We start from the raw sequence: 27,364 nt of genomic DNA on the forward strand, positions 1-27,364 counted from the left end.
CCGGAGCCGAGCCCTTAAAGGCGGCACAAAATCCCTCCCCGTCCCGCGGGAGATGCCGCGCGGGGAGGGCTTCGCCAGCATCCCCGTGTCCCGGCACCCCGTGGGCAGCTGAGCCCGGCGATGTCCCCCGCATCCGGCTCCTGAGTCCCCGCGGGGCGCTGGGCCGGGCGAGCGCGCGAGGATGGCGCCCGGCGTCCGGCTGCCCGGCTCGCTGCTGGCGCTGTGCGCGGCGGGCGCCCTCCTGGCCCCAGGTAAGCGCGCGGGAAGGGGCTCCACCGGCGCTGCAATCCCACCGGATTGCGACTCTCCCGGGCCGTGCAAAGCCGCCGGGAAGGCGCTCCGGCTGCAACCGCCAGCGGCCTGCCTCGGCCGGTGAGCGCGTCTTGCGAGACACCGGCGAAATGCGATCCCTCATGAAACTTTCAGAGCAGGCACGGGGACGGGAATGGGCACGGGGATGGGGACGGGCAGCTGCCGCTTTTCGGGAAGCCCCGGAGGAGCCAAGCAGCAGCCCCAAGGATGGGGCCGGGGGCTGGCAGGCGCCGGGGGCTTCGCTGCTCCCCAGCCCGGCTCGGTGTCCGTGTCCGTGTCCGTGTCCATCCAGGCTGCCGAGGAGCCCAAGGGAAATTCGCCTACAAGCTGCTCCACAACCTCTTCGCCAACTACTCCAGCGCCCTGCGCCCCGTGGAGGACACGGACCGGGCGCTGAACGTCACCCTGCAGATCACCCTCTCCCAGATCATCGACATGGTGAGCGGCCGCCCGACCCGCTCCGAAACCCCGAGCCGGCCGGGTCTGCGCCCCCGCGCTCCAGCCACCGCTCGGCCGCGCTCCGCTCCGACCCAACGGCCGGTGCCGCTCAGCCCGGGGCGATGCCCAGCGCTGACCCGCAGAGCCAGCGCCGTCCCCCCCCAGAGCCTGCTCGGCCCCTTGGGAACCAGCTCAGAGCCCCCGAAACCAGCTCAGATCCCTGGAAACCAGCTCAGAGCCCCCGAAACCAGCTCAGATCCCTGGAAACCAGCTCAGAGCCCCCGAAACCAGCTCAGACCCCTGGAAACCAGCTCAGACCCCTGGAAACCAGCTCAGATCCCTGGAAACCAGCTCAGAGCCCCCGAAACCAGCTCAGACCCCTGGAAACCAGCTCAGACCCCTGGAAACCAGCTCAGATCCTCCCAAACCAGCTCAGATCCCTGGAAACAAGCTCAGATCCCCCAAAACCAGCTCAGACCCCCCAAAAAGCAGCTCGCATCCCCCCGAAGCAGCTCATACCCCCAGAAACCAGCTCAGACCCCTGAAACAAGCTCAGACTCCTCTAAACCAGTTCAGACCCCCCCCCCCTTCAAAATCAGCTCAGAACCTTGGAAACCAGCTCAGACCCTGCCGAAAGCAGTTCAGACCCCCCTGAAAGCAGCTCAGGCCCCTTGGAAACTAGTTCAGATCCCCCCAAAGCAGCTCAGTCTCCCAGAAACCAGCTCAGATACCCCAAAATCAGCTCAGACACTTCCAACTGGTTCAGACCCCCCCCCCCAAAACAGTTCAGACCCCTGGAAACCAGTTCAGAGCCCCTGAAACCAGTTCGGACCCCTGGAAACCAGCTCAGATCCCCCCAAACAAGCTCAGATCCCTGGAAACCATCTCAGACCCCTGGAAACCAGCTCAGAGCCCCTGAAATCAGTTCAGATCCCTGGAAACCATCTCAGACCCCTGGAAACCAGCTCAGAGCCCCTGAAACCAGCTCAGATCCCCTGAAACCAGCTTAGATCCCCCAAAACCAGCTCAGATCCCCGGAAACCAGCTCAGATCCCCCAAAACCAGTTCAGACCTCTGGAAACCAGCTCAGATCCCCCAAAACCAGCTCAGATCCCTGGAAACCAGCTCAGATCCCCCAAAACCAGCTCAGACCTCTGGAAACCATCTCAGACCCCCCGAAACCAGCTCAGAGCCCCCGAAACCAGCTCAGATCCCCCGAAACCAGCTCAGATCCCTGGAAACCAGTTCAGACCCCTGGAAACCAGCTCAGATCCCCTGAAACTAGTTCAGACCCCTGGAAATCAGCTCAGACCCCCCAAAACCAGCTCAGACCCCCCCCAAAAAGCAGCTCAGACCCCCCAAAAGCAGCTCAGACCCTTGCAACCAGCTCAGCCCTCCCCCAACCCCGCTCACCCCCTTGAAGCCAGTGCAGCCCCCCAAAACCCTCCCAAGTCCCTCGTAGCCCTGGCAGAGCCGGCTGGGCCAGCGGCCCCGGAGCAGGGTCCGGCGGCCGGCGCTATATTTGGGTCCGGGGCCGTGCCGCGTCCCCGGCACCCACCGGCTCCTCTGCCCCGGGGCGCCAGGACGAGAGGAACCAGGTGCTCACCGCCTACCTGTGGGTCCGCCAGGCCTGGCTCGACGCCTTCCTCACCTGGGACAAGGACGCCTACGACGGCATCGACAGCATCCGCGTCCCCAGCAGCTACGTCTGGCGGCCGGACATCGTCCTCTACAACAAGTGGGTGGGAAGAGGCGCCGGGGTGGCGGAGCCGGGGTGCCGCCGGCGTCGGGGCGCGGGAAGAGGCGCCGGCGTGGCGGAGCCGTGCCCGGCTCTCCGTGCACGGGCGCTCCCGGCCCACGGCCGTTCTCCTGCTCCGCCAGAGCCGACGACCAGTTGAGCGGCTCCATGGAGACCAACGTGGTGCTCCGCTCCGACGGGCAGATCATGTGGGACTCGCCGGCCATCACCAAGAGCTCCTGCAAGGTGGACGTCTCCTTCTTCCCCTTCGACGGGCAGCAGTGCCGCCTGACCTTCGGGTCCTGGACCTACAACGGCAACCAGATCGACCTCCACAACCGGCTGGACACGGGCGACCTGACGGACTTTGTGGAGAACGTGGAGTGGGAGGTGCTGGGCATGCCAGCCACGAGGAACGTCATCACCTACGGCTGCTGCTCGGAGCCCTACCCCGACGTCACCTACACGCTGCTCCTCAAGAGACGCGCCTCCTTCTACATCTTCAACCTGCTCCTGCCTTGCATCATGATCTCCTTCCTCGCCCCGCTGGGCTTCTACCTGCCGGCCGACTCGGGTGAGAAGGTCTCGCTGGGCGTGACGGTGCTGCTGGCCCTCACCGTCTTCCAGCTGCTGGTGGCGGAGAGCATGCCGCCGTCGGAGAGCGTGCCGCTGATCGGTGAGCGCCCGCCGGCCCCGTCTCGCCGCCCCGAGGCTGAGCGGGGGCCCCAGGCGCTCGTCCTCGTCCCGGCACGGAGGAGGGCTCGGCCGGGAGGAGGAAGCCGTCCTGCTGGCTGGCTCCTTGTGCTCCATGGAGGGGGGGGTCACGCGTTGGTGGGCACGGGTGGGACCTCCGCGCCCCAGCCGTGCCGCGGCATGACGGCTGACGCTTGCCTTGCAGGGAAGTACTACATCGCCACCATGACCATGATCACGGCCTCCACCGCGCTGACCATCTTCATCATGAACATCCACCACTGCGGCCCGGGCGCCAAGCCCGTGCCCAGGTGGGCCAAGAAGCTCATCCTGCACTACATGGCCCGGGTCTTCTTCGTCTACGAGGTGGGGGAGAACTGCAAGAGCCCCCGGCATCCGCGCACGGTGGACGGCAGGGCCAGCAAGGAGGAGCCGCATGGGATGGGGACGGGTTGGGCAGAGGAGAGCCCCGGCGGGGGGAGCCAGGCGCGGGGCTGCCCCCGGGGCCGGTGCCTGTGCCACCACGATGCCCTGCTGAGGAACGTCGGCTACATCGCCGGCTGCTTCCGGGACCACCGGGCAGCTCAGCGCCGCGCCAGAGAGTGGAAGAAGGTGGCCAAGGTGATGGACCGCTTCTTCATGTGGGTCTTCTTCGTCATGGTCTTCTTCATGAGCGTGCTGATTGTGGGCAAAGCTGTCTGATGGCCCCGGTGCTCCACGGAGCCGCCGGCCCCACGCCGGGATGCTCTTCCCAATCCCTCGTGTCCAACCGAGGAAGATGCCGGGGCTAAAAACAAACCGAGCGGGGAATAAAGGCTGGCGTGTGTCCCCTGCGCTCTGCTTCCCGCCTCGGTGCCTGCACATCCAGGGGCATCCTCAGGAGCGAGCAGGGGGAGGCTGCCGGCGCACCGGGGCGCTGGATCCAGCTGGGATCCCCCCCGGCACCGGATGGCCGGTGACTGCCGCCACCTTCTCACCTGGCAGCAGCCCGGCGAAACCGTTCAGCCTTCGGTCACGTAGCAAACGTGCCCCAGCTGCGGCCTTTCTCGCCAGCCCCACGCACGTCAGCGCGTCTGTCCGCAACGCTTTGGGGCTGAGCCGGTTTCCCAGAACTGGGTGGGTTTGCGCAGCCCCCCCGGAGCCGGAGAGGATGCGGTCAGAGGTGTGAGATGAGGTAGACGGCGTGCTCCTGGCCCTGGTTTTAGCCTGTCTGTCTCGGCCAAGGGAAACTGAGGCACGAGAGTTTTCCTGCTCCAACGAAGCTGGGATGAGCGGACAAGGCTGCGGGTTCGGCCCTGGCCCCAGGGGATCGCATCCCGCAGCGCTCTGGAGCCGGCCATGCTCCTGCTTCTCCAGCACCTCTGCTCCGCAGCCTGGCGCCCAGCCGGGACCAGAGGGCAGTTTCCCACCCCGGACATGCCGAGGGGCCAGGACCGGCGTTGCATCGCTTGGGCTTTGCAGCCCCGTGGTTTTCCCATGCTTTCGGGCGAGCAAGAGGGGGGGTGACACAGGGGGGGGACCGCGACGGCCTCGGGTTCCTGTGTGGTCTGCGCTCCTGCAGAGGCGCTTTTAAGCGCTGCGGCGCAGCACAGAGGTCCGTCCGCCCCTGTTGCACGTCGGAGGCAGCCGCTGCTTTGGAAAAGGTCCCTGGGGGAGCGCAGGTAGGGCAAAGCTTCAGCTCCGGCGTGGGAGGGAGCCGGGGGGGGGGGGGGGGGGAGCAGAGCTGTGGCTCGGGGCAGCCGTGACCGTGCAACCCAGCAGAAGCAGGTGCATTTGCACGGGCGCGTGCATGGATTTTTGCACGCAGATGCGACCCATGGGCAGGTGGGAGCATCTCTGGGAGCCGCTGCTCTGAGAGAGACCCACACGGAGACACGAGGGTGCACGGCACAGGCAGGGAGGCCTTGCCTTCCTCCTCCTCCTCCTCCTCCTCCTCCTCTCCGGCTCATCACCGTCTTCCCTTTCAGCAAGCAAGAAAATGACCCTCAGGTGCCTCCTGGTTCTGGCCCTGGCCGTCCTCTCCGAGCAGAGCCTCCGGAGCACCTTCGAGGTAACTGCCTTGTGGAGCTGGGAGAAAATCCAGGGTCAGCGGGTCCCTCTCGGAGCAAACTCCCAGGCAGTGGGATCTCTCCCAAAGCAAACCCCTGGGCAGTGGGATCTCTCCTGGAGCAAACTCCCAGGCAGTGGAATCTCTCCCAGAGCAAACCGCTAGGCAGTGGGATCTCTCCTGGAGCAAACTCCCAGGCAGTGGAATCTCTCCCAGAGCAAACCCCTGGGCAGTGGGATCTCTCCTGGAGCAAACCCTTGGGCAGTGGGATCCCTCCTGGAGCAAACCCCCATGCATTCAGATCTCTCCTGGAGCAAACCCCTGGGCAGTGGGATCTCTCCCGGAGCAAACCCCCTTGTTGCTGCAGCAGAGCCGGCTGGAGCAGGCAGCCCACGGGGATCCCGCAAGCCAGGAACGTGACCCTGGCGAGGCTCCGGGGCTGCCCCATGTCGCAGCACGGCACCGGGGGGGGGGGGGGGGGGGCTGACCCTGCTGCAGGCCTTGGCTCCTGCCCCCCCTGCTCCCCCCCCCCGGCCTCCCGCTGCTCCCCCAGCATCCCTCCGCCTCCCGCCGGCCCCAGCCCCACTCGCCTGCTGCCTGTGCCCAAACTCTGCCCTTCGGTGCCGCCCCCCCTTTCCTCGGAGAGCCCTGCCAGCAGCAGCCCCCCAGCCCTGCTCCCTGCCCCACGGCCCCCTGCCCGGCTCCCCAGCTCTCTGGCTTGGCCGTTGCATCCCTCCCGGCACTTCCCGCTGCTTCTCCCACCAGTGGGCTGAGCCTCCGGTGCTGGACAAGGCGCGCGATGCCTTCGACGACCAGTACCGCGGCTGCACGCAGGAGATGGAGATACACGCAAAGAAGCTGCTGAGCAAGGAGAAAGCAGCCAACGCTGAGTTTTCCCAGGTGTGGAAAAAAGCGGAAGCCGAGTGGTCGCGGCAGCACAGCAAACTCAGCCTGCCGGCGGGCTTCCGCACAGAGTACGGCATAGCCGTCCTGGTGTACACCGCTGACTCCGGGTTGTACAAGGACTTCAACACAGCAGTGGCCCAGGACGGCAGGGACCGTCGCTCTTACCTCCGGTGCTTCCAGTACAAAGCCATGCACTATTACCTGACCAGAGCTTTGCAAGTGCTGAGGCAGGATTGCACCAGCACCTACCGGCCGGAGGTGTACCGGGGGGTCTCCTGCCTGCACCTGCATCCCCAGGGGGAGACGGTCAGGTTTGGGAGGTTCACCTCCACCTCCCTGGACAAGCAGGAAGCCATGAAATTCGGGACGGACACCTTCTTCACCATCCACACGTGCTACGGGGTGCCCATCAGCCGCCTGTCCTTCATGCCCCAGGAGCAAGAGATGCTGATCCCCCCGTACGAGTGCTTCCGAGTGGTCAACTATGCCCGGAGCGGGGGCAGCAACGAGATTGTCCTTCACAGCCAAAACAGCACTTTCAGCCGCTACAACTGCGAGTACGTGAAAGGTAAGCGGCAGCCGGCGCTGCCTCGCGGCTGGTCGCAGCCCCGTGGGCTCCCGGCAAGGAGCTGAGCCGGCAGCGGCAGCCCGCGGGATGCCTGGCTGAGAGCCCGTCTTCCTTGCAGCCCTCCGGCACCCTCGCAGAGCGCCGCTCGTCCCGGGACGATGCCGGGATGACGCCAGCGGCTGAGCCAGCGGCTCGGTGTTCCCCCCCCCGGATGCTTCGCGGCTCGGCGCTCCCGGATCAGGCGTGCTTTGATCCCCTGCTTGGCCCCAGCCAGGACTGGGGGGCTCGGAGGCTGCCCGGCCTGGCGGCTCCCCAGGAAATCCTTCCCCCCGCTCTTGCCCCAATAAAGCTAACGCAGATGCACGGGCGGGTGCAGTGTTGGTGCCGTCATTTCAAACCCGGCTGCAGCAAGGCCAGCACCGGTGCCCGTGCTGCACCCCGAGAGCGATGCCTGCTCATCCCCGTCCCTGCTCATCCCCCCCGGTCCCTGCTTGTCCCCATCCCTGCTCATCTCCTCCAGTCCCTGCTCATCCCCCTGGTCCTTGCCCATCCCCAGTTCCTGCTCATCCCCGTCCCCGCTCATCTCCTCCAGTCCCTGCTCATCCCCCTAATCCCTGCTCATCCCTGATCCCTGCTCATCCCCCTAATCCCTGCTCATCCCTAGTCCCTGCTCATCCCCCTAATCCCTGCTCATCCCTGGTCCCTGCTCATCCCCCTAATCCCTGCTCATCCCTGGTCCCTGCTCATCCCCCTAATCCCTGCTCATCCCTGGTCCCTGCTCGTCCCCGGTCCCTGCTCATCCCTGGTCCCTGCTTATCTCCCCCGGTCCCTGCTCATTCCCCTAATCCCTGCTCATCCCTGGTCCCTGCTCAATCCCCCCAGTCCCTGCTCATACCCCCTGGTCCTGCTCAATCCCACCAGTCCCTGCGCATCCCCCCCTGTCCCTGCTCATCCCCAGTCCCTGCTCATACCCCCGGTCTCTGCTCACCCCCCCAGTCCCTGCTCATTCCCCACCACTGGCCCTGCAGTCCTTTAGTAACACCACTGACAGCTCTTCTGAGATGAATAATTGGGATTTTGGTTAATCCTGGGGGAGGGGGGGGTGTTGCCACACAGCCCGCTCGGCCGGCACCGGCTGCTCAGAGCGAGGCGACCCCGTGCGTGGATCGCCCCGTGCTGGCACCTTCTCTCTCCGGAGGAAGAACCCCCCCCGGGAGGGGATCCGGTCCAGGAAGCAGGGTCCGTCCAAGCGGCAGTTTCGTTCTTGCTCTTCCCCTCCACGATCCAAATACCGGATTCAGCTGTCCGCCGGGCTGTGGGAAGCTCTGCAGGCTTCTTTGCCGGAGGTTCGTCAGCCCTGGCTCAGGACTCCCTCCTCCGTACCTGCGTCTGCGGCTTGGCCCTCTGGCCCCCGGCTGCCTCGAGCACTCAGGCGCAGGGACGCCAGGAAAGAGCCACCACCGCTCCTTGCAACAGCGACCGGAGGGTTTTGCTGGGAAGGAGCCAGCGGACTGTGTCTCTCTGGCGAGCGTCGGTGCCCCAAGGGAGCAGATCACCGAGGCACACAACAGCTGAGGCTGCCGGGCACCTCTGGAGAACATCTAGTCTCCCTGCCCAGTCCCACCCGCTCACATCCCTGCCTTCTGCCCACCTGCACCACCACTGGCTTCGCCTCCTCCTCTGCAGCCCTCCAGACACAACCTCGCGCAAGACCAGAGCTCCTGCCCCAGACCCCCACAACCTCCCTTCCCCGGCCACATCTTGCACGAGGGGTCCACTGGCCTCCACGGCAGTGGGCACCAGCTCCCCTGAAAAGGCACCTGCACCCCGCAGCCCTGTCTCCGCCTCCAGACTCCCTCGAAGGTGGGCAGCGTAGCGACGGGACCAATGTCCGGAGAGGAACCTCATGAAGCTCAACGAAGGCAAGTGCAGGGTCCTACACCTGGGGAGGAATAACCCCATGAAGCAGTAGAGGTTGGGGGTTGACCTGCTGGAAAGCAGCTCTGCGGAGAAGGACCTGGGAGTGCTGGTGGACACCAAGTTAAGCATGAGGCAGCAATGTGCCCTTGTGGCCAAGAAGGCCAATGGTATGCTGGGGTGCATCAGGAAGAGTGTTGCCAGCAGGTGGAGGGAGGTGATCCTGCCCCTCTCCTCAGCCCCGCTGAGGCCCCATCTGGAGTACTGTGTCCAGTTCTGGGCTCCCCAGTCCAAGAGGGATGTGGCACTACTGGAGCAAGTCCAGCGAAGGGCTACAAAGATGATGAGGGGACTGGAGCATCTCTCTTATGAGGAAAGGCTGAGAGGGCTGGGCCTGTTTAGCCTGGAGAAGAGAAGGCTGAGAGGAGATCTTATCAATGTGTACAAGTATCTGAAGGGAGGGTGTCCAGAGGATGGAGCCAGACTCTTTTCAGTGGTGCCCAGCGACAGGACGCGAGGCAATGGGCACAAACTGAAACACAGACACTTCCATCTGAACATGAGGAAAAACTTCTTCACTGTGAGGGTGACAGAGCACTGGAGCAGGTTTCCCAGAGAGGTTGTGGAGTCTCCTTCTCTGGAGATATTCAAAACCCGCCTGGATGCAATCCTGTGCAAGGTGCTCTAGGTGACCCTGCTTGAGCAGGGGGGTTGGACTAGATGATCTCCAGAGGTGCCTTCCAACCTAAAACATGCTGTGATTCTGCGATTCTGTGATTCTGTGATCAGAGGGCCCGTGGCACCCCGCGGCCGGGCGTGCTGCCAGTGCGCCCTTGGCTCCTCGAGCGTCCTGCCGGCTGGTGCTTTCTTGGAGGCAGCAGCCCTGAGTCGGGCATTGCGTCGAGGGTGCCTGCACCACCCGGCGGGCGCTATCCCAGGCCTCCCGCGCAGGGCCTGGCCAGGCTGCTGCCTCCGCAGCCCTCCGGGACCTCCGGGGAAAGGGCCTGACTCTCCATGCCAGCCCTGGCCCTGGCAGCTCCTCAGCTGCACACGGATGCAGAGCAGAGCCTCGCCGCGACCCAGGCGTGCCACGAGAGCCCGCTCGCGGGGGAGCCTGCGGCAGCGCGCGGTGCGCTGGCACCGGGCGCCGTGTTCGGGGAGACGTCGCTGCTGGCATTGCCTGCATGGCCAGGACACAGGGGTCTGGCACCGCCAGGAAAAGGCCACCGCCTTCCTACGGGCTTGGCAAAGGTGACGGCTCTCGGGTGTGTTGGGGTTTCTGCCGGCCGCAGCCGCGCGGGGCTTGTTCTGGCAGTGCCGGGAACTGCTGGCGTTTGGGGGACAGCGGTGTCAGCCGAGGTCTGGAGGTGCCATCGCGCCCCAGGGGTGTCGCCGTGGTGTCGCCATCGCATCACAACGCGGAATCTTTCTGGCGCTGGGGCTGGGGCACCTCCGGGGTCACTTTGCCTGCGAACGAGCGAGCGAGCGAGTGCGTGAGCGAGCGAGCGAGCGAGCGGGTGAAGAGCGCGGCTTTGCGCTGCGACCCAGGAGCGAGGCAGCGGGGTAAGAGCTGCCTCCTCGGCTCTCTGCCCAGGCTCTGCTGCCCTCGCGGCGCTCTGCCCGCCTTTGGCCAGGCCCGTGCAGCGAGCGCACTGCGCCCTTCTTCCTCCAGGGTTGCTCTCGGCGGCCTCGGCCTCTTCTCCCGGTGCAGGTTGACGCCGTCAATCTCGGGGCGCGGAGCATCGTGCGCAGGGTGAGCCCAGGAGCAGAGCAGAGGCTCGGGGCCGGGGAGGCTGGTGCACGGGCACGGGAAGGGAGCTGCTGCGGGGCAGTTTGGGTGCCGCTGCCCTGCCTTGTGCCGGGAGGCTGAGGGTCGCTGTCGGGGCAGCCCCGCTAAGAGCCGCGTGCCGCGTTTCGGCTCGCCCTCTGCAAACAGGACGTGGGCGCAGAGCGCTGTGCCGGCTGCACACTCGAGGCGCCCTCGCTCCGGCGGCATGGAGCCTCGCGTGCGAGCCGCGTGCGAGCTCGTGGCCCTGAGCCTGCTGCTGCTGCTGTGCCTGCGCGACGTGCCCTCGGCCTGGAACGTCGTCGCGGCGCTGTGCGCGGCGGTGCTCTTCGTGCCGGGCGTGAGGAGCCGCTGGCCCAAGGTAGGAGGCAGGCAGAGAGCCCTGCTTTTGCCCGCTCTGCCCTCCGGCAGCGCCTGCAGCAAGGGCACCCGCGCTGGCCTGCCCCAGAGCTGCCTCCACCCTCAGCTCTGCCTTCCCAGCGCAGCCCTTCCGCGAGCAGGGGGCACCTGGGCGCAGCTTGCATGCTCACCACTGACCACCGCTTGCTTGGCCTCTGTAGGGGCCCCGGGGCGACGCTGGCAGCCTGGGCAATGGCAGCGTGCAGGAGCCCGGAGGTGAGCAGCCCCGTGCCAGAGCGCAGCCGCGCTCCGCAGCGCCTCCTGCCCACAAACCCCTGCTGCCTGCGCCCACCACCCTCTGCCCCGGCTGGGGCTGCGCGCAGGGGCTGCCCTCGCTCACTGCCTCTCTGCCTCCTCTTCCAGCAGCCTCCTTCCTCCCCACGGCAGACGTGCAGGAGCCGGCAGGCAGCCGGCAGGCAGGGTAAGCGGAGCCCTTGCCTGCAGGGGGGCTGCCCCACGGCCACACGGAGACCCACGGCGGGCACCAGGGCTTCCTGCTGGGGGAAAACACGCAGCCCTGCGCTCCCTCCTCACCTCCTTTCTCCCTCCCAGCCTCGCAAGCAAGGACGCCTTGCCCACTGCACAGCCTCACAAGCCCTGCCTGCAGCACACGCACACCGCTGACCTGCTCGTCCCTGTGGCCCAGCACACGCTGCTGCTGCTGCCCACTGCCCCCACAGCTGCAGGAGACCTGGCACAGCTGGTCAACCCCACAGCCCCACCGGCAATCCCAACATGCCGGCGTGTGCGCTTCGGGGCCAACCAGACCGTGTTCCTCAGCAAGGAGGACCACAAGCTGCTCGACTGCATACCCAAAACCCCACACGTGGACTGGCCAGCGCACATGGCCCGCAGGTCCATCCTGCTGGGGGCCTGGGCGCCCGTCCCGCTCGCAGGCCAAGGCGCAGCTCGGCGTCTCGCGCCCCCCGCGCAGCCCCGCGGCCCAAGCCAAGCGCGGCCCTCGGCTCCCACGGCCCTGACGCGCTGGCCCACCGTGCAGCTCTGGCCCCCGCCAGCGCAGCCGCCCTCCCCTCCCGCTGCCCACGCTGCCGACGCTGCCGGCTGCAGAGCGCCGCTGGGCTCCCTGCTGTGCCCGGGCTGCACTTGCGGCGCCTTCCGAGCGCTGCGCAAGGCCATCCGCAGATGCGCCGCCCTCCTCGGAAGGGGGCCGCGAGCGCCCGCGAGGCGCCAGGCGAGGAGCCACTGCCGCACGCAATAAGGAAGCTCAGCGCCCGGCCACAGGCGCCGTTAGCGAGCGCCCCGCTGAGCTCGACGCCCTGCTCCCCTCGGGGCCGCTGCAAATAAAACTCTGTGCACCAGTCAGTGGGCATCCAGAGCGATCCTTCTTCCCCAACTCAAACATCGGCAGCAAAAGGAAGAGTAGGGAAAATGTGGGCCCGTTGCTGAATGGGGTGGGTGCCCTGGTGACGAAGGATGCAGAGAAGGCAGAGTTACTGAATGCCGCCTTTGCTTCAGTCTTTACTGCTCAGGCCAGCCCTCAGGAACCCCCGATCCTGGAGGCAAGAGAGAAAGTCTGGAGAAAGGAAGACTTTCCCTCGGTTGAGGGCGATGGGGTTAGAGATCATTTAGGCAAACCTGACACCCACAAATCCATGGGCCCCGATGGGATACACCCACGAGTGCTGAGGGAGCTGGCGCATGTTATTGCTAGGCCACTCTGCCTCATCTTGGAAAGGTCATGGAGAAGAGGAGAGGTGCCTGAGGCCTGGAAGAAAGCCAATGTCACCGCAGTCTTCAAAAAGGGCAAGAAGGAGGACCTGGGAAACTAGAGGCCAGTCAGCCTCACCTTCATCCCTGGAAAGGTGATGCAGCACCTCATCCTGGAGGCCATCTCCAAGCATGTGGAGGACAAGAAGGTGATCAGGAGTAGTCAGCATGGCTTCACCAAGGGGAAATCATGCTGAACCAAGCTGATAGCCTTCTGGGATGGAATGGCTGGCTGGGTAGATGAGGGGAGAGCAGTGGATGTTGTCTACCTTGACTTCAGCAAGGCTTTTGGCACTGTCTCCCATAGCATCCTCATAGACAAGCTCAGGAAGTGTGGGTTAGATGAGTGGAGAGTGAGGTGGCTTGAGAAGTGGCTGAATGGCAGAGCTCAGAGGGTTGTGAGCAGCGGTGCAGAGCCTAGTTGGAGGCCTGTAGCTAGCAGTGTCCCCCAGGGGTCAGCACTGGGTCCAGCCCTGTTCAACTTCTTCATCAATGACCTGGAGGAAGGCACAGAGTGCACCCTTGGCAAGTTTGCTGATGGTACCAAACTGGGAGGAGTGGCTGATACCCCAGAGGGCTTTGCTGCCATTCAGAGAGACCTGGAGAGGCTGGAGAGGTGGGCGGAGAGGAACCTCCTGAAGTTCAACAAAGGCAAGTGCAGGGTCCTGCACCTGGGGAGGAATAACCCCCTGCACCAGGACAGGTTGGGGGTTGACCTGCTGGAAAGCAGCTCTGCGGAGAAGGACCTGGGAGTGCTGGTGGACACCAAGTTAAGCATGAGGCAGCAATGTGGCCTTGTGGCCAAGAAGGCCAATGGTATGCTGGGGTACATCAGGAAGGGTGTTGCCAGCAGGTGGAGGGAGGTGATCCTGCCCCTCTCCTCAGCCCTGCTGAGGCCACATCTGGAGTAGTGTGTGCATTTCTGGGCTCCCCAGTGCAAGAGAGACTTGGCACTACTTGGGATAGTCCAGCGAAGGGCTACAAAGATGATGAGGGGACTGGAGCATCTCTCCTATGAGGAAAGACTGAGAGAGCTGGGCCTGTTTAGCCTGGAGAAGAGAAGGCTGAGGGGGATCTTATCAATGTCTCCAAATATCTGAAGGGAGGGTGTCAAGAGGATGGAGCCAGACTCTTCTCAGTGGTGCCCAGCGATAGGACGAGAGGCAACGGGCACAAACCAAAACACATGCAGGTCCCTCTGAACATAAGGAAACAGGATACCCAGAGAGTTTGTGGACTCTCCATCCCTCGTGGCTCCCCAGGAAATCCTTCCCCCCGCTCTTGCCCCAGCAAAGCTAACGCAGATGCACGGGCGGGTGCAGTGTTGGTGCCGTCATTTCAAACCCGGCTGCAGCAAGGCCAGCACCGGTGCCCGTGCTGCAGCCCGGGAGCGATGCCTGCTCATTCCCATCCCTGCTCATCCCCAGTCCCTGCTCATCTCCTCCAGTCCCTGCTCATCCCCCCGGTCCCTGCTCATCCCCAGTCCCTGTTCATCCCCTGGTCCCTGCTCATCTCCTGGTCCCTGCTCATCCCCCCCGGTCCCTGCTCATCCCCTGGTCCCCACTGATGCCTGGGAGCCTGCAGGGCACTCAGGGAAGCCGTATGGTGCAGGATGGATGCGGTTCTCACTGCCTGCCAGGGCAGAGGGTGCTGGTGGCCAGGCTGCTGGGCCTGGGAGATTTGGACATTTTTGGCTGCCCTGGGGGCACAGCAGGGCTGGCAAAGAAAGACCCCCCCGCCCCGAGCCTGGCTGCGAAGCAGGGCCTGGGCTGCCAGACAGACGGCTCTTCCGAAAACCTCGCTCCAGCCCGCTCTCCCAAAGAGCCTCCACAGGGAGCCGCAGGAAACCCTCATGGATGCCTCCCCTTGCCAGAGGAAGGTTTTTATTACCCTACAATACTTGCCAGGGAAATGCATGAAGCCAAAGCAGCGGGGCCGACCTCGCCCCGTGGCACCCCCAGAGCCGCTCCAGGGGGCCGGGACCGGAGCCGGGGCCGGAGCCGGCCGTCGCCTCCAAGAGCCGCTGCAGGAGCCGCAGGGGCAGAGGTGCCGGCGCGAGGTGGGCGGGCAGGAGCGACCCTGCACGCAAAGGCTTTCACAGCTCCTTCCCCAGCAGAGCCCGTGCTGCGCCGGACACGCATTTTGGGCATTTCCGAGACCTGCTTTTCCATGCAGCCGCAATGCCAGGGGTGCACGGAGAGCGTCAGGGACCTCCTGTCGCCGTCAGGGCGTTGACTGCCAGCAGCAGCCCCCAGAGGCTTGAGGGGGCCGCCAGGCTGCTCCGGCCTGGGGAACGCCAGAAAAAGGGGTGTTAGTCACGGCCCGGAGGGTGCAAAGGGGGAATTCCTGGGGAATGGGGCCGTCAGCGGTTTCCTTACCCGCGCTGAACACGCATGGCCGCATCTTGCATCTTTTCTCTGCCGAAGAAAGCAGCAATGTGCACGGAGCAGCGGTTGCAACGCGCCCCACGCGTCGCCCCAGCGTGGCCGGGTGCTGGAGGGGAGCTGCACCGCGCTGCACCGTGCCGCCCGCTCCCCCGCGTCCACCTCACCTTGCACCAACTCGCAGTTGTAGGAGCTGAAGGAGCCCTGGGAGCGGAGCTCGATGATCGCCCGGCCTCCAGCGCGGGCCACACCGGTGACCTCGAAGCTCTCGGAGGGCGGGATGAGGACTTCGTCCTCCTCGGGGAAGAAGGAGAAGTTCCTGATGACGGCGCCGTAGCACGTCTCCACGGAGAAGAAGGTGTCCCGGCCGAAGCGCCAGGCGCTGGCGTTCCTGAGCGACGAGGAGGCGAAGTGGCCGAAGCGGACGGAGCGGTGCCGCTCGGCGCCGAAGCGGACGCCGCTGACTCCGCGGTAGACCCTGCGGCAGCGCCGGGGCTGGGCGTCCCGCAGCGCCTGGAGGCCCGTGGTCAGGAGGAAGTGCAAGGTCTTGAAGTGGAAGTGGTCGAGGTAGTGGCGGCGGGAGAGCCCGGCCTCCCGCACGGCCGCGTTGAACTCGCCGTGCAGCGGCCCCTGCATGGTGTAGGCCAGGATGGCCATCTCCTGCTCCGGCTTGAGGTCCCGCGGCCGGGGACCCGCGTGCCGCCACTCGCCCCACCGGGACACGGCGCTGGCCCAGGCCTCGGCGTAGACCCGGTTGCCGGTCATCTCGGTGCGGTTCAGCTCCGCCAGCTCGGCCTCCATGGTGCCGGCGCAGCCCCGGTAGCGGTCGTCGAAGGAGCTGGGCGCCATGTCCAGCGTCACCTCCTTGACGGGGAAGAGGTCCCGCTTGCGTGGGGCGACGCCGGCCACCAGGGTCCCCACCACCAGCACCAGCAGCAGCAGCAGCAGCAGCACCGTGGCCGGCGCTGGGCGCTCCATGCGGGGCGCGCGCTCCCGTCGGGAAGAGCCGTGGGGAAGGCCCGGGCTGTGGGGAGTCGAGGGGGCTCCACGGGGACGGAGGCTCCCGCTTGCTCCGCGCGCCGCAGGAGCTCAGCGGCGGCGAGGCCGGGCAGCGGGAGCAGCCTTCGGCTCGGGGAAGGTGACTAAAGCGCGGGGGGCGGCGGGAGGCGCCTGCGGAGAGAAGCGCAGCGGAGATCGGCGTCGGTCCCGGTTTTGGGGAGAAAGCCCCTTCCAGTGTTTTTTTTGGGGGGGACGGACTTGCAGCAGGAGCTGGCAAAGAGCAACCGAGGGGCTGGAAGCCGAGGGGCGGCGATCGATCGCCCTCGCTTGCGCTACTCGCTCGCACCAGCGTCCCCGCAGCTCCCCTCGTCCGCAGCCCCCCCGGACACCCCCCAAGACGCTACCTGCGCTGCTGCTCCGGCCGCGGCACAGCCCGGCACCTCCGCTCCCGGCTCCCGGCTCGGCGAGCTCCCGGCGCCCCCCGCACATCGCTGGCAGGACACGTGAGAAGCGCCCGGGCTTTCTTTTTATAGCAGCCTCGAGCAGGGCTCGCTCGGCCCCACGTCCGCCCCCCGCACCTGCTCCTTCCCGCTTATTTACACCCCAGCCCCCCCCCCGTGACCGCCCGGAATCGCTCGCGGCGCCGTCCGGCATTGCCAAGCGGGTCGCAGTGACGCCGCTCGGAAAGCCCCTGCACGGAGCTGCCGTCGCTCTGCGGCGCTCGGGTGTCGCGGGGCTGGGAGCCGGCGCTCGCCCGGGCGGCGTTAGACGGAGCGGCTCTGCCCGTGCAGCCCCGCTGCCTCGGCGCACTCGCACCCGGGGGCGTCGGGCCGCTGAGCACGGGCCACGTCGTGACACACGTGTCAGCGGCGGTCGGAGGTCGGGCTGGTGGCTGGGGGCCCTGGAGGAGGCAGCCCCGGCCCGGAGCCCGCGGGGTTTCGAAGGCCAGAGGAAGAAGCGACCCCCTTCCAGGGGGAATCCTGCACCGGGTGGGGTAGGGACATCCCTGGCGTGGGAAATGGTCCCAGCGTGGGAAATGGATCCCAGCATGGGAAATGGGTCCCAACATGGCAAATGGTCCCACCGTGGGAAATGGGTCCCAGAGTGGGAAATGGGTCCCAGCGTGGGAAATGGGCCCCAGCACCTGCCCCAGCCCAGCCCTGCATTTGGGGTTTGGCTGCCCAAAGAGAAAAGTCGCCTCTGGGCTTAATTACAAGGGACCTTCTGGGGGCACGTGGAAAGGGCAAGCCGAGGTGAGGGGTTTCGGAGCCACCCAGCAATGCCAAGGTCACCCCAAAACACCACATTTCCACCTGCTTTTGAACTATTAGAGGTTTTTTTTTTTTCCTGTTTCCTCTTTCTTTTGTCTTTCTTAAAGAGCTGAAAATCTGCTTTGGGAATGTCGAGACAGAGCCGTTTCTCACTGCCCGTCCTCCCGCTCGCCCCCTTTCAGCCCTGACCGCGACCCGGCCGGTGGGTGACTCTCAGCTGAGGCCTCCCTGACGTCTCACTCCTCCTCCTTCCATCGCAGATGCCTTCACCGAAGCCCCCCGAGCTGCCTGCGCCGGATCCGCTCTTCGGGCCTGCGGGGATTTTAGCCGCGTGCAAGACGCTGCCGAAAGGCGATGCTAGCAAGCGGCGTGAGTTAGAAGATAAAACGTCTCCGCGACAGCGGCGTGGGGGCAGGCAGAGGCAGCTCGAGACAGCAGTTTCCAACGCTCAAAGCTGACGGCAGGGAGCAAAGCGCTGCAAAAAAAACCCTGCGGGCAGGGAGAAGCGTGCAGCGAGGGCCAAGCGCAGCTCGGCTCCCGCGCGGGCGGCCCCAGGAGTCGCTGTGTCCCCTGCCTGCCCCGGGGCTACAGGGGCCCCGGCCCCAAGCTGCTCCAGCCTGAGAGAGGCAGAGGAAGGTCACGTCCCTCTGCTACCCGGGGGGACCGGGGGTCTCCACTTCGGTGTCCACCCGCGTGCGGCCACCGGCCACCCGGGGCTCCTGCCCGCACTCGGTGTTTCCGCTGCTCTGCATCGGGAAAGGCCCTTCGGAAAAGCCTTTGGGCAGAGTTGCTCAGCGGCTCGACTCTGCCGGTGCGACTCCCCCGCGCATCCGCACGGCGACAGCCACCGTCCCCGGCCCTGACGTCACCCCGCCGGCCGGAGCCGAGCCCTTAAAGGCGGCACAAAATCCCTCCCCGTCCCGCGGGAGATGCCGCGCGGGGAGGGCTTCGCCGGCATCCCCGTGTCCCGGCACCCCGCGGGCGGCTGAGCCCGGCGATGTCCCCCGCGTCCGGCTCCTGAGTCCCCGCGGGGCGCTGGGCCGGGCGAGCGCGCGAGGATGGCGCCCGGCGTCCGGCTGCCCGGCTCGCTGCTGGCGCTGTGCGCGGCGGGCGCCCTCCTGGCCCCAGGTAAGCGCGCGGGAAGGGGCTCCACCGGCGCTGCAATCCCACCGGATTGCGACTCTCCCGGGCCGTGCAAAGCCGCCGGGAAGGCGCTCCGGCTGCAACCGCCAGCGGCCTGCCTCGGCCGGTGAGCGCGTCTTGCGAGACACCGGCGAAATGCGATCCCTCATGAAACTTTCAGAGCAGGCACGGGAATGGGCACGGGGATGGGCACGGGGATGGGGACGGGCAGCTGCCGCTTTTCGGGAAGCCCCGGAGGAGCCAAGCAGCAGCCCCAAGGATGGGGCCGGGGGCCGGCAGGCGCCGGGGGCTTCGCTGCTCCCCAGCCCGGCTCGGTGTCCGTGTCCGTGTCCATCCAGGCTGCCGAGGAGCCCAAGGGAAATTCGCCTACAAGCTGCTCCGCGACCTCTTCGCCAACTACTCCAGCGCCCTGCGCCCCGTGGAGGACACGGACCGGGCGCTGAACGTCACCCTGCAGATCACCCTCTCCCAGATCATCGACATGGTGAGCGGCCGCCCGACCCGCTCCGAAACCCCGAGCCGGCCGGGTCTGCGCCCCCGCGCTCCGGCCGCCGCTCGGCCGCGCTCCGCTCCGACCCAACGGCCGGTGCCGCTCAGCCCGGGGCGATGCCCAGCGCTGACCCGCAGAGCCAGCGCCGTCCCCCCCCAGAGCCTGCTCAGCCCCTTGGAAACCAGCTCAGAGCCCCCGAAACCAGCTCAGATCCCCCGAAACCAGCTCAGAGCCCCCGAAACCAGCTCAGATCCCCGAAACCAGCTCAGATCCCTGGAAACCAGCTCAGAGCCCTGGAAACCAGCTCAGAGCCCCCCAAAACAGCTCAGATCCCTGGAAATCAGTTCAGACCCCTGGAAACCAGCTCAGAGCCCCCCAAAACAGCTCAGATCCCTGGAAACAAGCTCAGATCCCCAGAAACCAGCTCAGACCCCTGAAACAAGCTCAGACTCCTCTAAACCAGTTCAGACCCCCCCCCCTTCAAAATCAGCTCAGAACCTTGGAAACCAGCTCAGACCCTGCCGAAAGCAGTTCAGACCCCCCTGAAAGCAGCTCAGGCCCCTTGGAAACTAGTTCAGATCCCCCCAAAGCAGCTCAGACTCCCAGAAACCAGCTCCGATACCCCAAAATCAGCTCAGACACTTCCAACCGGTTCAGATCCCCCCAAAACAGTTCAGACCCATGGAAACCAGTTCAGACCCCCTCAAAAGCAGCTCAGACCCCCTCAAAAGCAGCTCAGACCCCTGGAAACCAGCTTAGACGCCCCAAAACCAGCTTAGACCCCCTGCAACCAGCTCAGATCCCTGGAAACCAGTTCAGACCCCTGGAAACCAGCTCAGACCCCTGGAAACCAGTTCAGATCCCTGGAAACCAGCTCAGACTCCTCTAAACCAGTTCAGACACTTCCAACCAGTTCAGACTCCCTCAAAAGCAGCTCAGACCCCTGGAAACCAGCTCAGAGCCCCCCAAAACAGCTCAGATCCCCTGAAACCAGCTCAGATCCCCTGGAAACCAGCTCAGATCCCTGGAAACCAGCTCAGACTCCCCAAAATCAGCTCAGACACTTCCAACCAGTTCAGACTCCCTCAAAAGCAGCTCAGACCCCTGGAAACCAGCTCAGACCCCCCAAAACCAGTTCAGACCCATGGAAACCAGCTCAGACCCTCTAAACCAGTTCAGACCCCCTCAAAACCAGTTCAGACCCCCTCAAAAGCAGCTCAGACCCCCCAAAACCAGCTCAGACCCTCTAAACCAGCTCAGACCCCCCCCAAAAGCAGCTCAGACCCCCCCAAAAGCAGCTCAGACCCTTGCAACCAGCTCAGCCCTCCCCCAACCCTGCTCACCCCCTTGAAGCCAGTGCAGCCCCCCAAAACCCTCCCAAGTCCCTCGTAGCCCTGGCAGAGCCGGCTGGGCCAGCGGCCCCGGAGCAGGGTCCGGCGGCCGGCGCTATATTTGGGTCCGGGGCCGTGCCGCGTCCCCGGCACCCACCGGCTCCTCTGCCCCGGGGCGCCAGGACGAGAGGAACCAGGTGCTCACCGCCTACCTGTGGGTCCGCCAGGCCTGGCTCGACGCCTTCCTCACCTGGGACAAGGACGCCTACGACGGCATCGACAGCATCCGCGTCCCCAGCAGCTACGTCTGGCGGCCGGACATCGTCCTCTACAACAAGTGGGTGGGAAGAGGCGCCGGGGTGGCGGAGCCGGGGTGCCGCCGGCGTCGGGGCGCGGGAAGAGGCGCCGGCGTGGCGGAGCCGTGCCCGGCTCTCCGTGCACGGGCGCTCCCGGCCCACGGCCGTTCTCCTGCTCCGCCAGAGCCGACGACCAGTTGAGCGGCTCCATGGAGACCAACGTGGTGCTCCGCTCCGACGGGCAGATCATGTGGGACTCGCCGGCCATCACCAAGAGCTCCTGCAAGGTGGACGTCTCCTTCTTCCCCTTCGACGGGCAGCAGTGCCGCCTGACCTTCGGGTCCTGGACCTACAACGGCAACCAGATCGACCTCCACAACCGGCTGGACACGGGCGACCTGGCGGACTTCGTGGAGAACGTGGAGTGGGAGGTGCTGGGCATGCCAGCCACGAGGAACGTCATCACCTACGGCTGCTGCTCGGAGCCCTACCCCGACGTCACCTACACGCTGCTCCTCAAGAGACGCGCCTCCTTCTACATCTTCAACCTGCTCCTGCCTTGCATCATGATCTCCTTCCTCGCCCCGCTGGGCTTCTACCTGCCGGCCGACTCGGGCGAGAAGGTCTCGCTGGGCGTGACGGTGCTGCTGGCCCTCACCGTCTTCCAGCTGCTGGTGGCGGAGAGCATGCCGCCGTCGGAGAGCGTGCCGCTGATCGGTGAGCGCCCGCCGGCCCCGTCTCGCCGCCCCGAGGCTGAGCGGGGGGCCCCAGGCGCTCGTCCTCGTCCCGGCACGGAGGAGGGCTCGGCCGGGAGGAGGAAGCCGTCCTGCTGGCTGGCTCCTCGTGCTCCATGGAGGGGGGGGTCACGCGTTGGTGGGCACGGGTGGGACCTCCGCGCCCCAGCCGTGCCGCAGCATGACGGCTGACGCTTGCCTTGCAGGGAAGTACTACATCGCCACCATGACCATGATCACGGCCTCCACCGCGCTGACCATCTTCATCATGAACATCCACCACTGCGGCCCGGGCGCCAAGCCCGTGCCCAGGTGGGCCAAGAAGCTCATCCTGCACTACATGGCCCGGGTCTTCTTCATCTACGAGGTTGGGGAGAACTGCAAGAGCCCCCGGCATCCGCGCACGGTGGACGGCAGGGCCAGCAAGGAGGAGCCGCATGGGATGGGGACGGGTTGGGCAGAGGAGAGCCCCGGCGGGGGGAGCCAGGCGCGGGGCTGCCCCCGGGGCCGGTGCCTGTGCCACCACGATGCCCTGCTGAGGAACGTCGGCTACATCGCCGGCTGCTTCCGCGACCACCGGGCAGCTCAGCGCCGCGCCGGAGAGTGGAAGAAGGTGGCCAAGGTGATGGACCGCTTCTTCATGTGGGTCTTCTTCGTCATGGTCTTCTTCATGAGCGTGCTGATCGTGGGCAAAGCCGTCTGACGGCCCCGGTGCTCCACGGAGCCGCCGGCCCCACGCCGGGATGCTCTTCCCAATCCCTCGTGTCCAACCGAGGAAGATGCCGGGGCTAAAAACAAACCGAGCGGGGAATAAAGGCTGGCGTGTGTCCCCTGCGCTCTGCTTCCCGCCTCGGTGCCTGCACATCCAGGGGCATCCTCAGGAGCGAGCAGGGGGAGGCTGCTGGCGCACCGGGGCACTGGATCCAGCTGGGATCCCCCCCGGCACCGGATGGCCGGTGACTGCCGCCACCTTCTCGCCTGGCAGCAGCCTGGTGAAACCGTTCAGCCTTCGGTCATGCAGCAAACGTCCCCCGGCTGCAGCCTTTCTCGCCAGCCCCACACGCGTCAGCGCGTCTGTCCGCAACGCTTTGGGGCTGAGCCGGTTTCCCAGAACTGGGTGGGTTTGCGCAGCCCCCCCGGAGCCGGAGAGGATGCGGTCAGAGGTGTGAGATGAGGTAGACGGCGTGCTCCTGGCCCTGGTTTTAGCCTGTCTGTCTCGGCCAAGGGAAACTGAGGCACGAGAGTTTTCCTGCTCCAACGAAGCTGGGATGAGCGGACAAGGCTGCGGGTTCGGCCCTGGCCCCGGGGAATCGCATCCCGCAGCGCTCTGGAGCCGGCCATGCTCCCGCTTCTCCAGCACCTCTGCTCCGCAGCCTGGCGCCCAGCCGGGACCAGAGGGCAGTTTCCCACCCCGGACATGCCGAGGGGCCAGGACCGGCGTTGCATCGCTTGGGCTTTGCAGCCCCGTGGTTTTCCCATGCTTTCGGGCGAGCAAGAGGGGGGGTGACATGGGGCCCGGGGAGGGGGGGGGGACCGCGACGGCCTCGGGTTCCTGTGTGGTCTGCGCTCCTGCAGAGGCGCTTTTAAGCGCTGCGGCGCAGCACAGAGGTCCGTCCGCCCCTGTTGCACGTCGGAGGCAGCCGCTGCTTTGGAAAAGGTCCCTGGGGGAGCGCAGGTAGGGCAAAGCTTCAGCTCCGGCGTGGGATGGAGCCGGCGGGGAGCAGAGCTGTGGCTCGGGGCAGCCGTGACCGTGCAACCCAGCAGAAGCGGGTGCATTTGCACGGGCGCGTGCATGGATTTGCACGCAGATGTGACCCATGGGCAAGCGGGAGCATCTGCTGCTCTGAGAGAGACCCACACGGAGACACGAGGGTGCACGGCACAGGCAGGGAGGCCTTGCCTTCCTCCTCCTCCTCCTCCTCCTCCTCCTCTCTGGCTCATCACCATCTTCCCTTTCAGCAAGCAAGAAAATGACCCTCAGGTGCCTCCTGGTTCTGGCCCTGGCCATCCTCTCCGAGCAGAGCCTCCGGAGCACCTTCGAGGTAACTGCCTGGTGGAGCTGGGAGAAAATCCAGGGTCAGCGGGTCCCTCCTGGCGCAAACCCCCAGGCATTGGGAATCTTTCCCGGAACAAACCCCTGAGCAGTGGGATCTCCCCTGGAGCAAACCCTCAGGCAGTGGGATCTCTCCCAGAGCAAACTGCTAGGCAGTGGGATCTCTCCTGGAGCAAACCCTCAGGCAGCAGGATCTGTCCCAGAGCAAACCCCCAGGCAGTGGGATCTCTCCTGGAGCAAACCCTTGGGCAGTGGGATGTCTCCTGGAGCAAACCCCCATGCATTCAGATCTCTCCTGGAGTAAATCCCTGGGCAGTGGGATCTCTCCCGGAGCAAACCCCCTTGTTGCTGCAGCAGAGCCGGCTGGAGCAGGCAGCCCACGGGGATCCCGCAAGCCAGGAACGTGACCCTGGCGAGGCTCCGGGGCTGCCCCATGTCGCAGCACGGCACCGGGGGGGGGGGGGGGGGGGGGGGGGCTGACCCTGCTGCAGGCCTTGGCTCCTGCCCCCTGCTCCCCCCCCCCGGCCTCCCGCTGCCCCCCCAGCATCCCTCCGCCTCCCGCCGGCCCCAGCCCCGCTCGCCTGCTGCCCGTGCCCAAACTCTGCCCTTCGGTGCCGCCCCCCCTTTCCTCGGAGAGCCCTGCCAGCAGCAGCCCCCCAGCCCTGCTCCCTGCCCCACCGCCCCCTGCCCGGCTCCCCAGCTCTCTGGCTCGGCCGTTGCATCCCTCCCGGCACTTCCCGCTGCTTCTCCCACCAGTGGGCTGAGCCTCCGGTGCTGGACAAGGCGCGCGATGCCTTCGACGACCAGTACCGCGGCTGCACGCAGGAGATGGAGATACACGCAAAGAAGCTGCTGAGCAAGGAGAAAGCAGCCAACGCTGAGTTTTCCCAGGTGTGGAAAAAAGCGGAAGCCGAGTGGTCGCGGCAGCACAGCAAACTCAGCCTGCCAGCAGGCTTCCGGGCGGAGTACAGCATAGCCGTCCTGGCGTACACCGCTGACTCTGGGTTGTACAGGGACTTCAACACAGCGGTGGCACAGGACGGCAGGGACCATCGCTCTTACCTCCGGTGCTTCCAGTACAAAGCCATGCACTATTACCTGACCAGAGCTTTGCAGGTGCTGAGGCAGGATTGCACCAGCACCTACCAGACGGAGGTGTACCGGGGGGTCTCCTGCCTGCACCTGCATCCCCAGGGGAAGACAGTCAGGTTTGGGAGGTTCACCTCGACCTCCCTGGATGAGGAGGAAGCCATGAAATTCGGGACGGACACCTTCTTCACCATCCGCACGTGCTACGGGGTGCCCATCAGCTGCCTGTCCTTCATGCCCCAGGAGCAGGAGGTGCTGATCCCCCCGTACGAGTGCTTCCGAGTGGTCAACTATGCCCGGAGCGGGGGCAGCAACGAGATTGTCCTTCACAGCCAAAACAGCACTTTCAGCCGCTACAACTGCGAGTACGTGAAAGGTAAGCGGCAGCCGGCGCTGCCTCGCGGCTGGTCGCAGCCCCGTGGGCTCCCGGCAAGGTGCTGAGCCGGCGGCGGCGGCGGCGGCAGCCCGCGGGATGCCCAGCTGAGAGCCCGTCTTCCTTGCAGCCCTCCGGCACCCTCGCAGAGCGCCGCTCGTCCCGGGACGATGCCGGGATGACGCCAGCGGCTGAGCCAGCAGCTCAGTGTTCCCCCCCTCGGATGCTTCGCGGCTCGGCGCTCCCGGATCAGGCGTGCTTTGATCCCCTGCTTGGCCCCAGCCAGGGCTGGGGGGGCTCCGAGGCTGCCCGGCCTGGCGGCTCCGCAGGAAATCCTGCCCCCCGCTCCTGCCCCAATAAAGCTAACGCAGATGCACGGGCGGGTGCAGTGTTGGTGCCGTCATTTCAAACCCGGCTGCAGCAAGGCCAGCACCGGTGCCCGTGCTGCACCCCGGGAGCGATGCCTGCTCATTCCCATCCCTGCTCATCCCCCCCCGGTCCCTGCTTGTCCCCATCCCTGCTCATCTCCTCCAGTCCCTGCTCATCCCCCTGGTCCTTGCCCATCCCCGGTTCCTGCTCATCCCCCCAGTCCCTGCTCATCCCCCTAGTCCCTGCTCATTCCTGGTCCCTGCTCATCCCCCTAGTCCCTGCTCATCCCCATCCTGGCTCATCCCCCCCAGTCCCTGCTCATCCCCGTCCCCGCTCATCTCCTCCAGTCCCTGCTCATCCCCCTAGTCCCTGCTCATCCCCCTAGTCCCTGCTCATCCCCCTAATCCCTGCTCATCCCTGGTCCCTGCTCATCCCCCTAATCCCTGCTCGTCCCCGGTCCCTGCTCATCCCTGGTCCCTGCTTATCTCCCCTGGTCCCTGCTCATCCCTGTCCCCGCTCATGCCCCCGGTCCCTGCTCATTCCCCTAATCCCTGCTCATCCCTGGTCCCTGCTCATTCCCCCAGTCCCTGCTTATCCCTCTGGTCCCTGCTCATCCCAGGTCCCTGCTCAATCCCCCCAGTCCCTGCTCATACCCCTGGTCCCTGCTCACCCCCCCAGTCCCTGCTCATTCCCCACCGCTGGCCCTGCAGTCCTTTAGTAACACCACTGACAGCTCTTCTGAGATGAATAATTGGGATTTTGGTTAATCCTGGGGGGGGGGGGGGGGTGTTGCCACACAGCCCGCTCGGCCGGCACCGGCTGCTCAGAGCGAGGCGACCCCGTGCGTGGATCGCCCCGTGCTGGCACCTTCTCTCTCCGGAGGAAGAAACCCCCCGGGAGGGGATCCGGTCCAGGAAGCAGGGTCCGTCCAAGCGGCAGTTTCGTTCTTGCTCTTCCCCTCCACGATCCAAATACCGGATTCAGCTGTCCGCCGGGCTGTGGGAAGCTCTGCAGGCTTCTTTGCCGGAGGTTCGTCAGCCCTGGCTCAGGACTCCCTCCTCCGTACCTGCGTCTGCGGCTTGGCCCTCCGGCCCCCGGCTGCCTCGAGCACTCAGGCGCAGGGACGCCAGGAAAGAGCCACCACCACTCCTTGCAACAGCGACCGGAGGGTTTTGCTGGGAAGGAGCCAGCGGACTGTGTCTCTCTGGCGAGCGTCGGTGCCCCAAGGGAGCAGATCACCGAGGCACACAACAGCTGAGGCTGCCGGGCACCTCTGGAGAACATCTAGTCTCCCTGCCCAGTCCCACCCGCTCACATCCCTGCCTTCTGCCCACCAGCACCACCACTGGCTTCGCCTCCTCCTCTGCAGCCCTCCAGACACAACCTCGTGCAAGACCAGAGCTCCTGCCCCAGACCCCCACACCCTCCCTTCCCTCCCTTCCCCGGCCACGTCTTGCACAAGGGGTCCACTGGCCTCCACGGCAGTGGGCACCAGCTCCCCTGAAAAGGCACCTGCACCCCGCAGCCCTGTCTCTGCCCCCAGACTCCCTCGAAGGTGGGCAGCGTAGCGACGGGACCAATGTCTGGAGAGGAACCTCATGGAGTTCAACAACGGCAAGTGCAGGGTCCTGCACCTGGGGAGGAATAACCCCATGCACCAGTACAGGCTGGGGGTTGACCTGCTGGAGAGCAGCTCTGCGGAGAAGGACCTGGGAGTGCTGGTGGACACCAAGTTAAGCATGAGGCAGCAATGTGGCCTTGTGGCCAAGAAGGCCAATGGTCTCCTGGGGTGCATGAGGAAGAGTGTTGCCAGCAGGTCGAGGGAGGTGATCCTTCCCCTCTACTCAGCCCTGCTGAGGCCCCAGCTGGAGTGCTGTGTCCAGTTCTGGGCTCCCCAGGACAAGAGGGATGTGGCACTACTGGAGCAAGTGCAGCAAAGGGCTACAAAGATGATTAGGGGACTGGAGCATCTCTCTTATGAGGAAAGGCTGAGAGAGCTGGGCCTGTTTAGCCTGGAGAAGAAAAGGCTGAGAGGAGATCTTATCAACGTGTACAAGTATCTGAAGGGAGGGTGTCGAGAGGATGGGGCCAGACTCTTTTCAGTGGTGCCCAGCGACAGGACGCGAGGCAATGGGCACCAACTGAAACACAGACACTTCCATCTGAACATGAGGAAAAACTTCTTCACTGTGAGGGTGACAGAGCACTGGAGCAGGTTGTCCAGAGAGGTTGTGGAGTCTCCTTCTCTGGAGATATTCAAAATGCGCCTGGATGCAATCCTGTGCAATGTGCTCTAGGTG

The 27,364-nt window shown here is 65.6% G+C and overlaps 5 protein-coding genes across 5 annotated transcripts; 4 read left to right on the plus strand and 1 right to left on the minus strand.

Moving 5' to 3' along the window:
- The first annotated feature begins 181 nt into the window (after positions 1–181).
- On the plus strand, positions 182–3,883 carry LOC136991091 (neuronal acetylcholine receptor subunit alpha-10-like). Its single transcript, XM_067289583.1, has 5 exons — positions 182–251; positions 605–750; positions 2,334–2,488; positions 2,632–3,164; positions 3,387–3,883. The coding sequence occupies exons 1-5, from the start codon at positions 182–184 to the stop codon at positions 3,881–3,883; spliced, it is 1,401 nt and encodes a 466-aa protein (XP_067145684.1).
- Positions 3,884–5,159: 1,276 nt separating this feature from the next.
- Positions 5,160–8,612, plus strand: LOC136991039 (ecto-ADP-ribosyltransferase 5-like). The gene is made up of 3 exons (XM_067289517.1): positions 5,160–5,231; positions 5,994–6,702; positions 8,554–8,612. The coding sequence occupies exons 1-3, from the start codon at positions 5,160–5,162 to the stop codon at positions 8,610–8,612; spliced, it is 840 nt and encodes a 279-aa protein (XP_067145618.1).
- Positions 8,613–14,735: 6,123 nt separating this feature from the next.
- Positions 14,736–15,894, minus strand: LOC136991040 (erythroblast NAD(P)(+)--arginine ADP-ribosyltransferase-like). The gene is made up of 3 exons (XM_067289518.1): positions 15,084–15,894; positions 14,911–14,949; positions 14,736–14,818 (listed from the first exon to the last, which is right to left on the minus strand). The coding sequence occupies exons 1-3, from the start codon at positions 15,892–15,894 to the stop codon at positions 14,736–14,738; spliced, it is 933 nt and encodes a 310-aa protein (XP_067145619.1).
- Positions 15,895–18,244: 2,350 nt separating this feature from the next.
- LOC136991092 (neuronal acetylcholine receptor subunit alpha-10-like) lies at positions 18,245–21,883 on the plus strand. The gene is made up of 5 exons (XM_067289584.1): positions 18,245–18,314; positions 18,668–18,813; positions 20,333–20,487; positions 20,631–21,163; positions 21,387–21,883. The coding sequence occupies exons 1-5, from the start codon at positions 18,245–18,247 to the stop codon at positions 21,881–21,883; spliced, it is 1,401 nt and encodes a 466-aa protein (XP_067145685.1).
- Positions 21,884–23,150: 1,267 nt separating this feature from the next.
- LOC136991041 (ecto-ADP-ribosyltransferase 5-like) lies at positions 23,151–25,831 on the plus strand. Its single transcript, XM_067289519.1, has 3 exons — positions 23,151–23,222; positions 23,990–24,698; positions 25,743–25,831. Exons 1-3 carry the CDS (start codon positions 23,151–23,153, stop codon positions 25,829–25,831), a joined length of 870 nt encoding a protein of 289 aa, XP_067145620.1.
- Positions 25,832–27,364: the final 1,533 nt, after the last annotated feature.

The sequence above is a fragment of the Apteryx mantelli genome, chromosome 1 (assembly GCF_036417845.1).
Source record: "Apteryx mantelli isolate bAptMan1 chromosome 1, bAptMan1.hap1, whole genome shotgun sequence".
Taxonomy (NCBI): domain Eukaryota; kingdom Metazoa; phylum Chordata; class Aves; order Apterygiformes; family Apterygidae; genus Apteryx; species Apteryx mantelli.

What these genes read in the sequence shown, in the direction of transcription:
- LOC136991041 (XM_067289519.1), top strand. Translation starts at nt 23,151, where the DNA reads ATGACCCTCAGGTGCCTCCTGGTTCTGGCCCTGGCCATCCTCTCCGAG. An exon ending in GCCTCCGGAGCACCTTCGAG is followed by an intron (nt 23,223 to 23,989) that starts GTAACTGCCTGG and finishes TTCTCCCACCAG; the next exon opens with TGGGCTGAGCCTCCGGTGCT. An exon ending in CAACTGCGAGTACGTGAAAG is followed by an intron (nt 24,699 to 25,742) that starts GTAAGCGGCAGC and finishes TCACCCCCCCAG; the next exon opens with TCCCTGCTCATTCCCCACCG.
- LOC136991092 (XM_067289584.1), top strand. Translation starts at nt 18,245, where the DNA reads ATGGCGCCCGGCGTCCGGCTGCCCGGCTCGCTGCTGGCGCTGTGCGCG. An exon ending in GACATCGTCCTCTACAACAA is followed by an intron (nt 20,488 to 20,630) that starts GTGGGTGGGAAG and finishes CTGCTCCGCCAG; the next exon opens with AGCCGACGACCAGTTGAGCG. An exon ending in GGAGAGCGTGCCGCTGATCG is followed by an intron (nt 21,164 to 21,386) that starts GTGAGCGCCCGC and finishes CTTGCCTTGCAG; the next exon opens with GGAAGTACTACATCGCCACC.
- LOC136991091 (XM_067289583.1), top strand. Translation starts at nt 182, where the DNA reads ATGGCGCCCGGCGTCCGGCTGCCCGGCTCGCTGCTGGCGCTGTGCGCG. An exon ending in GGGCGCCCTCCTGGCCCCAG is followed by an intron (nt 252 to 604) that starts GTAAGCGCGCGG and finishes GTGTCCATCCAG; the next exon opens with GCTGCCGAGGAGCCCAAGGG. An exon ending in GGAGAGCGTGCCGCTGATCG is followed by an intron (nt 3,165 to 3,386) that starts GTGAGCGCCCGC and finishes CTTGCCTTGCAG; the next exon opens with GGAAGTACTACATCGCCACC.
- LOC136991039 (XM_067289517.1), top strand. Translation starts at nt 5,160, where the DNA reads ATGACCCTCAGGTGCCTCCTGGTTCTGGCCCTGGCCGTCCTCTCCGAG. An exon ending in GCCTCCGGAGCACCTTCGAG is followed by an intron (nt 5,232 to 5,993) that starts GTAACTGCCTTG and finishes TTCTCCCACCAG; the next exon opens with TGGGCTGAGCCTCCGGTGCT. An exon ending in CAACTGCGAGTACGTGAAAG is followed by an intron (nt 6,703 to 8,553) that starts GTAAGCGGCAGC and finishes CTCCGCCTCCAG; the next exon opens with ACTCCCTCGAAGGTGGGCAG.
- LOC136991040 (XM_067289518.1), bottom strand. Translation starts at nt 15,894, where the DNA reads ATGGAGCGCCCAGCGCCGGCCACGGTGCTGCTGCTGCTGCTGCTGCTG. An exon ending in CAACTGCGAGTTGGTGCAAG is followed by an intron (nt 14,950 to 15,083) that starts GTGAGGTGGACG and finishes TTTCTTCGGCAG; the next exon opens with AGAAAAGATGCAAGATGCGG. An exon ending in GCCATGCGTGTTCAGCGCGG is followed by an intron (nt 14,819 to 14,910) that starts GTAAGGAAACCG and finishes GGCGTTCCCCAG; the next exon opens with GCCGGAGCAGCCTGGCGGCC.